This window comes from Zingiber officinale, chromosome 5A (assembly GCF_018446385.1).
Source record: "Zingiber officinale cultivar Zhangliang chromosome 5A, Zo_v1.1, whole genome shotgun sequence".
NCBI lineage: Eukaryota > Viridiplantae > Streptophyta > Magnoliopsida > Zingiberales > Zingiberaceae > Zingiber > Zingiber officinale.
Window position 1 is genome coordinate 107,137,157 of NC_055994.1, and position 12,792 is coordinate 107,149,948.

At 40.7% G+C, this 12,792-nt stretch overlaps 1 protein-coding gene across 2 annotated transcripts; it reads left to right on the forward strand.

Moving 5' to 3' along the window:
* The first annotated feature begins 1,199 nt into the window (after positions 1-1,199).
* On the forward strand, positions 1,200-6,943 carry LOC121983110. Of its 2 annotated transcripts, none has more exons than XM_042536083.1 (2): positions 1,200-1,833; positions 6,896-6,943. In XM_042536083.1, the coding sequence occupies exons 1-2, from the start codon at positions 1,290-1,292 to the stop codon at positions 6,919-6,921; spliced, it is 570 nt and encodes a 189-aa protein (XP_042392017.1). In that variant the 5' UTR covers positions 1,200-1,289; the 3' UTR covers positions 6,922-6,943. The 2 variants fall into 2 exon arrangements, 1 of the variants encoding a protein (XP_042392017.1); XR_006112386.1 differs by lacking the exon at positions 1,200-1,833 and adding an exon at positions 3,886-4,072 and having other exon boundaries at positions 6,896-6,925.
* The last annotated feature ends 5,849 nt before the right edge of the window (positions 6,944-12,792 follow it).

The following is a 12,792-nucleotide window of genomic DNA, read 5'->3' on the forward strand; positions in this document are numbered from 1 at the left end:
TGTGTGGAAGTGCTGGTGGATAGATCTATTTAAGTTTCTTTGAATTATCTAAGTTATGCATGTGAACAATGTTGGACCTATGCTTATGCTGATGATTTCAGCTAGTATTTCATACGCTTATGATATTTTACTCATGTTAGAATAATGATGATATGATGATAATGTTCAGTATGCTTTGATTCACATGCCATGATAAGTAAACTAAATGCATATGATAAAAGAAAAAATTTTTAAATAAGTTCTTCCGCTGCCATGAATCCATATGCATTAGTATAATTGATGTCTATGTTTCAGTGACGTCCGTCCCTCCGGGGTGGCCTTAGTGCTACCTGGAAGGGCGGGCGTTACAAGTTGGTATCAGAGCAGGTCTACCTTCCACTACACACACATCAAGCCTTTATCCTGCCGCTCCAAGTAAGAATTTTATGCTTAAATTTTATTTTGATGTGATATTTATGCTTGATCTATTTCTTTATGATGTTTGATAATATGCATGCTTATTATCTTATTTATTTAGTTATCACATTTTTAGCTTAGATATATATGATGGTAGATTAGGAACAATAACAACCTTAGGGTAGTCTGGTTATGAATAATGATAACTTATATTAGCTTATTGTGATTATTGAAGATAAAGCATGGTTAGAACACGAACTACCCGAGCAAATGAGACGGTACCTCCACCCGATCTGATGCATGTGATTACCGAGCTCCAGCGTCAGGTCACGGAACAGCAACAAACGATCACTGCATTGATGAATCAGCAAGGGAATCCTGTTACACCACCAGGGAACCCAAATGCGATACCTATTATACCTGCGGCTGTACCAGTACCTCCGGCACCGGTACCACCAGTAGTTCCTATTCCAGCGGTCCGACAAGAGGCATACCTGATTCAGTGGCAGAGGTTGAAGCCAGAAGCCTTCTCCGGAAACTGTGAGCCATGGGATGCTCAGGCGTGGCTTAAGACTGTGGAAAGCATTGTGGAGCTTTTAGATTGGCCCGAACACGAGAAGGTTAAGTGTGTATCATTTTGCCTTACAGGCGATGCCAGAATGTGGTGGGACCGAGTCAAAGCAAAGAGACAGGTGAATCAGATGAGATGGACAGACTTCGAGACTGAATTCCTTGAAGAGTTCTTCCATATGCGGGTGACCAATAAACACTATGATGAGTTCACCGAGTTTCGGCAAGGTGACCTATCAGTGAATGAGGCCGTGAAGAAATTTAACCGATTAGCACGCCTATGTCCAGAGCTGGTCAGTACCGAAAGAGAAAGGGTCAGACTAATGCTGAAGATGCTCAGAACCGAGATAGCCCTAAATGTGGCCAGCGGCGTTAATAGACCACAGACCACCGAGGAATTAATTAGCAGTGCTCTGATCACTAAACACTATCAGAAGGCGATGAATGAGGGTAAGAGTCAAGTTCAGAAACCTCAACATAACAGAACCAACTGGAAGGAAAACTCCAACGGTAAGAGAAAACAATGGAGCAGTTCTCAGGGTGGTTCAGCGAACAAGCAACCTATGTTTCCTCAGTGCACCACCTGCGGAAAGAAGCATCCGGGAAAATGCCGTGTGGGCACGAATAAGTGCTACAGCTGCGGATTGGAAGGACACTTGGCCAGAAATTGTCCTACTCAGATGCAGACACCTCAGCAGCAGAGTATCCAGAACAGAGGTACCCCCTCACAGCTATATCTAATGCAAGCTGCACTAGAAGGCCCTCAGATTGGCCAAGGGAGACTGGAAGCCCCGCCAGCTATGACGAATGCCAGGATCCATTCCCTCACCAGAGAAGATGGGACAAGTGCTTCGACGGTCATTACAGGTCAGATACCTATTATTGGTCATTATGCAAATATGTTATCAAATCCTAAATGCGAACCGAAATATGAATTTATCGGGAAGCCGAGAAACATTACCGGTCAGGGGATCGAGAATGTGACCGGGCAACTCTCTACCCTGACCCTAGCAACAACATTATTCGACAATATATTGGAGAAACAAACCCGTGACCCCAGTATCCAAAGGATCAAGCAAGAAGTCTTAGAAGGGAAGGATAACGGATTTCGTATCGCTGATAGTGGAATACTGTACTTCAAGGATCGCCTATGTATTCCCTACGATTCAGAGATGCGGAAAAAGTTATTAGAGGAGTCGCATGCGACACCATACGCAATGCATCCTGGATCCACCAAAATGTACCAAGACCTGAAGAAGAAATTCTGGTGGTTTGGTATGAAGAGAGATGTGGCTCAGCACGTCAGTACTTGCCTGACCTGCCAAAGAGTTAAAGCAGAACACCAGAGACCTGGAGGTGTACTACAACCAATTCAGATTCCAGAATGGAAATGGGAGGATATTTCCATGGACTTCATTTCGGGACTTCCCAAAACGACGAATGGCTATGATGCTATATGGGTAATCGTGGACAGGTTGACCAAATCGGCCCATTTTATGGCAATCAAGATGACCTACTCGATCGAACAGCTAGCCCAATTATATGTCAAAGAGATTATCAGACTGCATGGGATCCCTAAGACCATCATCTCTGATAGGGATGGCCGTTTTATTTCACATTTTTGGGAATGTGTTCAGAAAGCCCTGGGTACGAAATTATTATTCAGCACTGCCTTTCACCCTCAGACTAACGGGCAAACAGAAAGGGTGAATCAAGTATTGGAAGATATGTTACGAGCTTGTGCCCTGGACTTCAAAGGGAGCTGGTGCCGATATCTATGCTTAGCGGAATTTGCCTATAACAATAGCTATTAAGCTACCATTGGTATGGCACCGTACGAAGCATTGTACGGGAGAAAATGTAGATCCCCTATATGTTGGTATGAAGGCGGTGAAAAGAAGGAAATGGGATTTCAAACCGATCTTATCGACAGCACCACCCGTGCAATACAGAAGATCCGGCAAAGAATAGAGACTGCCCAAAGTCGGCAGAAGAATTATGCAAATAAGCGACGTAGGCCGCTGGAATTTAGCGTCGGGGATTCATTATTCCTCAAAGTAGCTCCTATGAAAAGAGTGATGAGATTCGGAAAGAAGGGAAAACTAAGTCCTCGATATGTAGGACCATATCAAATTCTGAAGAGAGTTGGCAAGGTGGCTTATGAACTAGAGTTACCACCAGAGATGTCGGCTATTCACAATGTGTTCCATGTCTCAATGCTCAAGAAGTACATGGGTGGCACAGATCAAGTGATCGAACCACAGACAGTTCAAGTTCAAGAGGACCTGAGCTACGAGAGCCGACCGATGCAAATATTAGATCGAGATATTAAAAAGCTAAGGAACAAGGAAATACCTTTAGTAAAGGTTCTGTGGCAAAATCAACGGTTGGAAGAAGCAACTTGGGAACGCAAAGACGATATGAGACAGAAGTACCCCGAGCTATTTTAAGTTCGAGGACGAACTTTTATGAGGTATGGGAGACTGTAACACCCATAGGGTCCTTAGCAAAATTCTAGAATATTCTATCATGAATAAAGAATAAAGAAAAATATATATGCTTTAGTTGAATTTTTTTTGCTCCTAGCCAAACACTTAAATAAATAAAATAGAAATAAAAATACATAAGGTCTAGGACTTGAACTCTAGATCTCTCATTAGATACCTGAATAAGATAACCACTAGACCAAGAGAAATTATTGTTGGGAAAGAGAGGGAAACCATAATTAAATGTAAGAAGAAAAGACTCTTCTCTTAGAAGGAGAAGTGAGAGTTGTCTTCTCCCTCTCTAATGAAGAGATGCTCTAGAATATTCCTTTCTTACTCACCAAGAAGGGATGTATCTAGAATTTTCTTAATTATTAAGAGAGTAAAAGAAAGGAGGAAGAAAAATATATTTTTCCTTCCTCCTCTCATGATGAATAAAAGGAAGAAATTAAAATGAGTTGGCATTTTTCTCATTCACTCTCTTACTCCTTCCTCCTTCACCGTGCCCCTTCTTCACCCATTTCTTCTTCTTGCCGAGACCAAGGAGCAAGGAAGCTTCCCCTCTCTAGGAAGGATCCACAACAAAAGGTTAAATCTCTAAGGAAAACAAGCGCAAGGATGTGAGTATCCCCTCACTGCAGTACAAGTAGCTTCGGTTTTTAGAATGTTTTTCTCTTTCGAAACTCTAAAACTTTTCTTGAAAGAAGATGGTCAAGATAAAGAATAGGTAGTCACTTAGGGTTAACAAGTGATAAGAGATGCTTCATGTTATAAAAAAAAAAAAAAGAAATTTAGAACTTGTTGCATGATTCGGTCAAGGATGGAAGAAAGGATCTAGAACAAGTTTTTTTCTTGATCACATGCTTAAATTTCTACTCTATGATATATGAATTTCATATGTTGTTAGTTTAGTTTTCATTCTTCATGTTGTGAAGAAAAAAAAAAGAGAAACCTATCTATATGGTTCGGCCAAATTGATTATAAGGCCTTAGGTCAAGAATTTTAGTAAGAAACCATACTAGTTGTACCTCTTTGTGATGTATGCATTTTTACATGTTTATAACTAAAGTTTTTATGCTTCATATGGAATGAAATGGTAGTAAACCCTACTGATATGGTTGGCCAAATTGAATAAATGGGTTAGGGTTTAAGTTTTTGAACTCAAATATGCTTAGAACATGAAGTACAATACCTTGTAGGCACTTAGATTAAATGGGCTTGTTATAAGTTTAAGTTTTATGCTTCTTATGGAATAAAAGGATATAGAACTCTACTGATATGATTCGGCCAAATGAAAATAAAAGGGTTAGGGTTAGAGTTTTGAACTCAAATAGGCTTATTCATGAAGGATGGTTCCTTGTAAGTACTTGTACAATGTTCTATAGGTACTTAGATTAAATGTGCATGCTACATGTTTAAGTTTTATGCTTCCTAAGGGATAAAAAGACATGAAACCCTACTGATATATTTCGGCTAAATGAAAATAAAAGGGTTAGGGTTAGAGTTTTGAACTCAAATAGGCTTATTCATGAAGTATGGTTCCTTGTAGGTACTTGTACTATGCTCTATAGGAACTTAGATTAAATGTGCATGTTACATGTTTAAGACTTATGCTTCTTATGGAGTAGAATGATATGAAATCCTACTGATATGTTTCGGCCAAATTGAAATAAATGGGTTAGAGTTAGAGTCTTGAACTCAAACATGCTTATTCATGAAGTACAATGCCTTGTATGTGCTTAGATCAAGTTTACATGCTATGTGGATAAGTTTTATGCTTCATATGGAACCAAATGATATAAGAACCCTACTGATATGTTTTGTCCAAATTGAGATAAATGGGTTAAGGTTAGAGTTTTGAACTCAAACATGCTTATTCATGAAGTATATTGCCTTGTATGTGCTTATATCAAGTTTACATGCTATGTGGATAAGTTTTATGCTTCATATGGAACCAAATGATATAAGAACCCTACTGATATGTTTTGTCCAAATTGAGATAAATGGGTTAAGGTTAGAGTTTTGAACTCAAACATGCTTATTCATGAAGTATATTACCTTGTATGTGCTTAGATTAAGTTTTACATGTTATGTGGGTAAGTTCTATGCTTAATATGGAATGAAATGAGGATGAAACCTACTGATATGGTTCGGCCAAGATGGATAAATTGGGTTAGGAAAGAGTTTAAACCTAACCAAACATGCTTAGGCATTTTCATGATATGTAGTCTTTGATATATAAGTGGAGTAAGCTTTCATGCTTTATGATATGTTGCATTTCTATGTCTTATGATAAGATGTGCCATGTTTATGATATGACATGATAGACTTATGACATGATATGCCATGTTAATGATATGATATGCTAGACTCATGATAAGATATGCCATGTTCATGATATGTATGCTAAGTTCATGAGATGATATGTCATGTTTGATGATATGAAAATGACATGTTATGCTTTATGTTATGATAAGAACATGTTATGTTTCATAATGCATGTATGAATGGCTTATGTAAGAAGAAAAGCCTAAAGAGTTGCTTCCCTTAAGCTGGGACCAAGAGCACTCTTCATGTTATGGAAAAGAGTTGCTTCCCTTAAGTTGGGATCAAGAGCACTCTTCATGCTATGGTAAAGAGATGCTTCCCTTAAGTTGGGATCAAGAGATCTCTTAATGATATGACAAGAATTATGACATGTATGATATGATGAGATATGATGTGCATGATATTTTACTTTGTATGGCTTGTACCAAGGGTGGGCTCCATAAGCGCCCCGGGGTCGACGGACTATGAACGGACCTCGTTAAGGGATGGGCTCCTCAGTACGCCCCTAGGTCGACGGACTATGAACGGACCTAGATCCCTAGTAGGTTCGGGGCTAGCTACCCTGTCCTAGGGATTGCGCGCATTTATGTTTACATGTGGTACAAGCCAGGGCCCTTCTCATGATGATGATGATATGATATTCAAGTATGTATACTATATGTTTTGAAAGAAGCATGATGCATATGTGCATTCCATGATACATGTTTTAAAAATATACATATTGCATCTACATGCACATATTTATGAAATTATGTTTATGCACCCTTATGAACAGGTATGAGTTATGATACATGTTTACATGATATGATAGGCTTCATGATATGTGCTTATAGAATGTGATATGAATCAGGATATACACTCACATGATAGACTTTGATATGTTATGCTCCTTATGTGATATGATATATTATGTTCTGCTTTCCCTCATGTTATGCTATGAGTTGTTATGGTTTTTACATGATAAGATATGTTCTATGTTATGACTCTCCATGATATGTTATGCTATGCTATGTTTTCTACATGTTATGTTATGTTATGTGTTTTTCGGATTTATGGGTAGGCAAGGATCTCACTAAGCCTTTGGCTTATAGCTACACGTTTTCCTTGTACTGCAGATAAAGGCAAGGAATGGATTGTTTAAGGGGAGCAGAGCAGGAAAGGCAAGGAAGATGTGTGTGGAAGTGCTGGTGGATAGATCTATTTAAGTTTCTTTGAATTATCTAAGTTATGCATGTGAACAATGTTGGACCTATGCTTATGCTGATGATTTCAGCTAGTATTTCATACACTTATGATATTTTACTCATGTTAGAATAATGATGATATGATGATAATGTTTAGTATGCTTTGATTCACATGCCATGATAAGTAAACTAAATGCATATGATAAAAGAAAAAAATTTTAAATAAGTTCTTCCGCTGCCATGAATCCATATGCATTAGTATAATTGATGTCTATGTTTCAGTGACGTCCGTCCCTCCGGGGTGGCCTTAGTGCTACCTGGAAGGGCGGGCGTTACAGTCGTCAGATCAAAACATTTTTTGCAGCAGACGCGGAGGATCACAATAGAAAGGCAAAAGACCCACGTGATGTGGCGGTCAGAAAAAGTATGTGTCATACCATCATAAAAATATTTATATCGGATGTGATAGGTCGGATCATGCTGGGGTTGGTAGCATCTCGGGGTACGCTTCTAACATTCTCTCACCTGAAGAAGAGCCAATCACCAGCTAGGAAGCTTCGAAAGAAGACGTGATTAACTGGACATGATAAAGTGAAAAGGACTAATTTTCTTGACTAAAGTCCAAGCTAAGGACAAAAACATTTAAGGATGGAGATTTAGGCGAATGACAAATTTTGAATTAACGTCCTTATGAAATACAAACTAATATTGATCAAAATAATTTTATATTAGCCGATATGACTTTGGTTGTGCTAGGTAGGCATAATATTGACATCAATCGACGAAACAATGATTGGCTGGCATAATATTAGTCATGATATAGAAGTATGCCAACAATTAGGATAGCCTCGGGCATGATAAAGGGCACACAAAGAGGTAATGAATACAACATCACATTTATTCTGGTAAATTACAGAAGGACTCCATAGAATCATTTAATTCAACACAAGAGTTAGTTGTTACACTTAGAATCTGATCAAGTACACAACATTACATTTTCCCTCAGAACAGTAAGCTTCCGATAGACAACAAAGTTTACAAACACTAGCTCTTGAAACGCTTAGAAAATTTTAATCCCACTGGATTCAAACTTACCATGGAGCAGAGATAAAAACATTTTACCTCGCCCAGGCTTGTCAAGGCTCATAAGTGACAATATTTTGCCTGGGATGAAGAAAGCAACAAAGTAGAAAAACTCAAGGGCAGGGGGAAGGAGAAAGGTCCATACAGACCATGATGAAAAAGTAAATGTAAAAACCACTTCCCCTCTCAAGCCCTAGAGCTCGGCAAGTGGAGCAACCCAGCATAGCCCAAGGGTAACATGTGTTGTGCCCTTCACACAGCACCCATGGGTCATTTGGCCGCCCCTCTATGAGTAGCGAAAATCTCTTTGAAGTTTCTTGAGTCCTTCAGAGCATCGACATCTTTGGATGAAAAATCTGAATTGTGAAGCTTCATCTCTTAAGACAATCCCTTGAACCCAGAGGTAGTCGGAGCAAAAATCCCAATAAACTCATATATAGATCTCACCTGGTCCGACAAAATTCGCCCCCAAAGGGGAGGATCCGAGACCATAACCTTAATAATAAAAGGTGGCAAGGAAGGAAAAGAACTGAGATGGGTGGTGGATGAAGAGAATGTTGTAACCCTATTTAAAGGAGCAAAAGGCTCACAGGATCACTATACTTGGTTTAGAGAGACAGTTGTACACAAAATCTGTGAGGTCATTTCAATATCTGGAGCAGAGTCACGGGTAGGAAAAGACAAGACCATACTTATGTCTAGTCAGTCGTCTACACCTCCTTCGACTAGACTTGAAGGGAAGGCTAGTGATATGGGTAAGGTTTTGAGGGTCCCCGATAAGGAAAAGAAGGGAGGTAATGAAACCAGGGAGATAGGCTAATATCGGTCGGGACATATCTCAAAAAGAGGTAAGTCTATATCGACCGAAATATGCTTCCCAGGAGGAAGATCTATACACCTCATAGGTGGTAAGCTAGTATCGGCCGATACATAAGAGGTAAGTCTATATCGACCGAAATATGCTTCCCAGTAGGAAGATCTATACACCTCATAGGAGGTAGGCTAATATCGGCCGGGACATATTGTAAGACCGATGCGGCCGGCTAGAAGGGAGGGTTGAATAGCCCTGAGTAAAACACAACCCTTTCTCGGACAATTAAGCTAACACTTGAAAAAGAATAGATTAAGCAGAAAATAAAGCATAAAAACGAGGCACCGGTTTTGACTTGGTTACAACCGGGGAGGTTGTTAATCCAAGGAAGATTGTTGCACTAAAAACTCCTTCAGGCGGAGAAGCCTCGTTTACAGCAGTGTAGGCACAAAAAGAAAGAAGCTAATCAAAGAAATGGAAGCACACAAGTGTTGTTTACAATTTCTGAACTGATTTAAAGCTTCTGGACCAAGGCTGTATTTATAGCCTTGGTCGGGGCGCCTGGAAAGGTTCCGGGCGCCCTGGGGGGGATAAAATTTATCCCCCAACGTTCAGATCGAGATAATTCTCGATCTGGTCAACATTACTGTTCCGGGCGCCCGGAAGGGTTCCGGGCGCCCCGGAGGGGTCCGGGCGCCCCGGACCCCGAAAGTCAACATAGTTGACTTTTTCATCCGGGACCGCTTCTCTGGTTCAGTCCCGCTTTGGTCCGGTTCTTCCGCTCCGGATCCGCTCGTTTGGGTGATCTCTGCCTTCCGGAAAAGGGCTCACCCGAACCCAACTTCCGGTCTTCTCGAGCGTGCTTCCCTCCGGCTTCTCGTCCCTCGGAATTGCCGCGTGTTTCCTTCTCGTCCGCTAGCGTACTCATCCGCAGTCTTCGTCCCTCGGTCGTCGACCTTCTCGCTAGCTGCGTCTCTTGCTCCCCGAGCAATCTTCCGCTCCGGCTTTCGTCCCTCGGAACCACCGCGCGCTTCCTTCTCGTCCGCCGGTGTACTCTTCCGCAGCGCCTCGTCCCTCGGACGCACCGCGTGCCGTCCTTCTCGCTAGCTGCGTCTTCCACTCGAGTACCTGTGTTCCTAAGCTCCTGCACACTTAGACACAAGGTTAGATCACACCAAAACAACCTTGGGGTTCCAACAATCTCCCCCTTTTTGGTGTGATCAACCCAAGTTAAGCTAGGGTTAAAATAGACATAAAATTGAATTAAGTAAATTAACTTAAATTGCAATTTAAGTGCAAAAAGATAGAAAAAAATTAAATTCTATCTACCTCCCCCTAGACTTATACTTTCCCTTCTCCCCCTTTGATCACAAAAAAATGGGGTTCCAAGAAAAATAATCTAAGGGTTAAAGACTTAGAAAAATATTTCAAAAAAAATCTAAGTTTTTAAGAAATTTAGAAAATTTTCTAAGTAATTAAAGCTGAGATTTCTAATTTAAAAAAAGTTCTTAACTTAAAAAATAATTTTTGAGAATAAAAAAATTCTAAGTAGGTAAATTGAAATAAAATGTTTTGAATAACCTTTTCAAGCACTAATTAATTCTTGTATTAATGCTTCATTAGTAAGTTAATTAAACATTTATTTCAATATTTTGGCTTCCAGGTCGTGGCGAGGCACTAGGCCTTCTTGGTTATTGGAGCAACAACCACTTCCTTGGACAAAGCCTCATAAAGAAATTCTTTATTTAATTTTCTCACTTAAAGCGCTAATTTTACTTTTAAAATTAATTTAAGCATGATTTAGGAACCCAATATAGGTTCCAACCTACTGGATTAACTAAAAAGTTTTTAGGGACATATTTTCTAGAGATATTTTTAATTTGTCCCTGGTGATATCTATAATACCAATTCAAATTATTGAACCTTCTAAAATTGGTTTTAGATGAGCAAGCAGAGTTTTTCAAATTTTCTACTTGAAAAATTAAATTTTGAATTTCTAATTTTAATTTTTCATTTTCTAAATTTGATTTATCTAGCATTTCTAACGGACAAGATGTAGCTAATATTGCTTTTAAATCTTTATTTTCATTTTCTAATTTGCAGCAATCTTTTGTTAAAATTTTAATGAATTTAAACATTTTATTAGGAGGAAGAGATCGTACCTCACTTACCTTGTCGATCTCGTTGTCGGGTTCTCTCCCTGAACTTCTGCTCTCTTCGGACGTGGCTCCTCCTTCATTGATGCTTTCGTTGCGCATTTCGGAAGAGCTTGACTCGCCATTAACGCGAGCCCGGAGAACTCCTTGACTTCTGATTCCGACGACGTATCGTCCCACGTCGCTTTTAGGGCCTTGCGATTTTGGATAGGCTTCTTACCCTTGTCCTTCCCGTTGTTCTTCAGTTTAGGGCAATTGTCCTTGACGTGCCCTTCTTCATCGCAATGGTAGCAGCGGATGGTTCTTTTCTTTCTTCCCTGCGGATGGTTAGATTTCCTAGATTTACAAATATTTTTAAATCGTCTTACCATCATTACCATTTCCTTGTCGTCGAGAGAAGATTCTGACTCAGGTTCGTCTCTCGAAGCTTTAAGGGCGACATTATTCTTGGGCTCCTTCGGACCTGCACATCTTGACTCATGCACTTCAAAAGTTGAAAATAATTCATCTAATGAAATTTTTTCTAGATTTTTTGAAATGTAAAAGGCATCTACTAGTGATGCCCATTTTGAGTTTCTAGGAAAGGAATTTAGGGCATACCTTAGCGAATCTCGGTTACTTACCTCTTCTCCGAGATTCGTAAGTCTGGTGATGAGTTCCTGAATCCTCGAGTGTAGATGTGCAATTGTTTCACCTTCTTCAAATCGGAGGTTTGTAAGCTGGTTACGAAGTAAATCCCGTCTTGCAAGTTTGGCTTCGGATGTTCCTTCGTGTAACTCAAGGAATTTATCCCAAAGCTCCTTTGCCGAGTTGTAGGTACCAACTCGATTGACTTCTTGTGTTGGAAGTACACTTAGCAGATGAAATTCTGCTTTCTTGTTTGCCACGTGGTCAGCCTGCTCCTTCTTTGACCATTGATTTCTTGCTTTGCCCTCTGGTGCTTCATAGCCAAATTCCATTGTTAGTCCTCCTGAAGCGCCTCGGCTCTGATACCACTTGTAAGACCGATGCGGCCGGCTAGAAGGGAGGGTTGAATAGCCCTGAGTAAAACACAACCCTTTCTCGGACAATTAAGCTAACACTTGAAAAAGAATAGATTAAGCAGAAAATAAAGCATAAAAACGAGGCACCGGTTTTGACTTGGTTACAACCGGGGAGGTTGTTAATCCAAGGAAGATTGTTGCACTAAAAACTCCTTCAGGCGGAGAAGCCTCGTTTACAGCAGTGTAGGCACAAAAAGAAAGAAGCTAATCAAAGAAATGGAAGCACACAAGTGTTGTTTACAATTTCTGAACTGATTTAAAGCTTCTGGACCAAGGCTGTATTTATAGCCTTGGTCGGGCGCCTGGAAAGGTTCCGGGCCTGGGGATAAAATTTATCCCCAACGTTCAGATCGAGATAATTCTCGATCTGAACATTATCGCTCAGGCGCTCGGAAGGTTCCGGCGCCGGATGGGTCCGGGCGCCCGGACGACCAAAGTCAACATAGTTGACTTTTCATCCCGCTTCTTTGGTTCAGTCCCGCTTCGGTCCGGTTCTTCCGCTCCGGATCCGCTCGTTTGGGTGATCTCTGCCTTCCGGAAAAGGGCTCACCCGAACCCAACTTCCGGTCTTCTCGAGCGTGCTTCCCTCCGGCTTCTCGTCCCTCGGAATTGCCGCGTGTTTCCTTCTCGTCCGCCAGCGTACTCATCCGCAGTCTTCGTCCCTCGGTCGTCGACCTTCTCGCTAGCTGCGTCTCTTGCTCCCCGAGCAATCTTCCGCTCCGGCTTTCGTCCCTC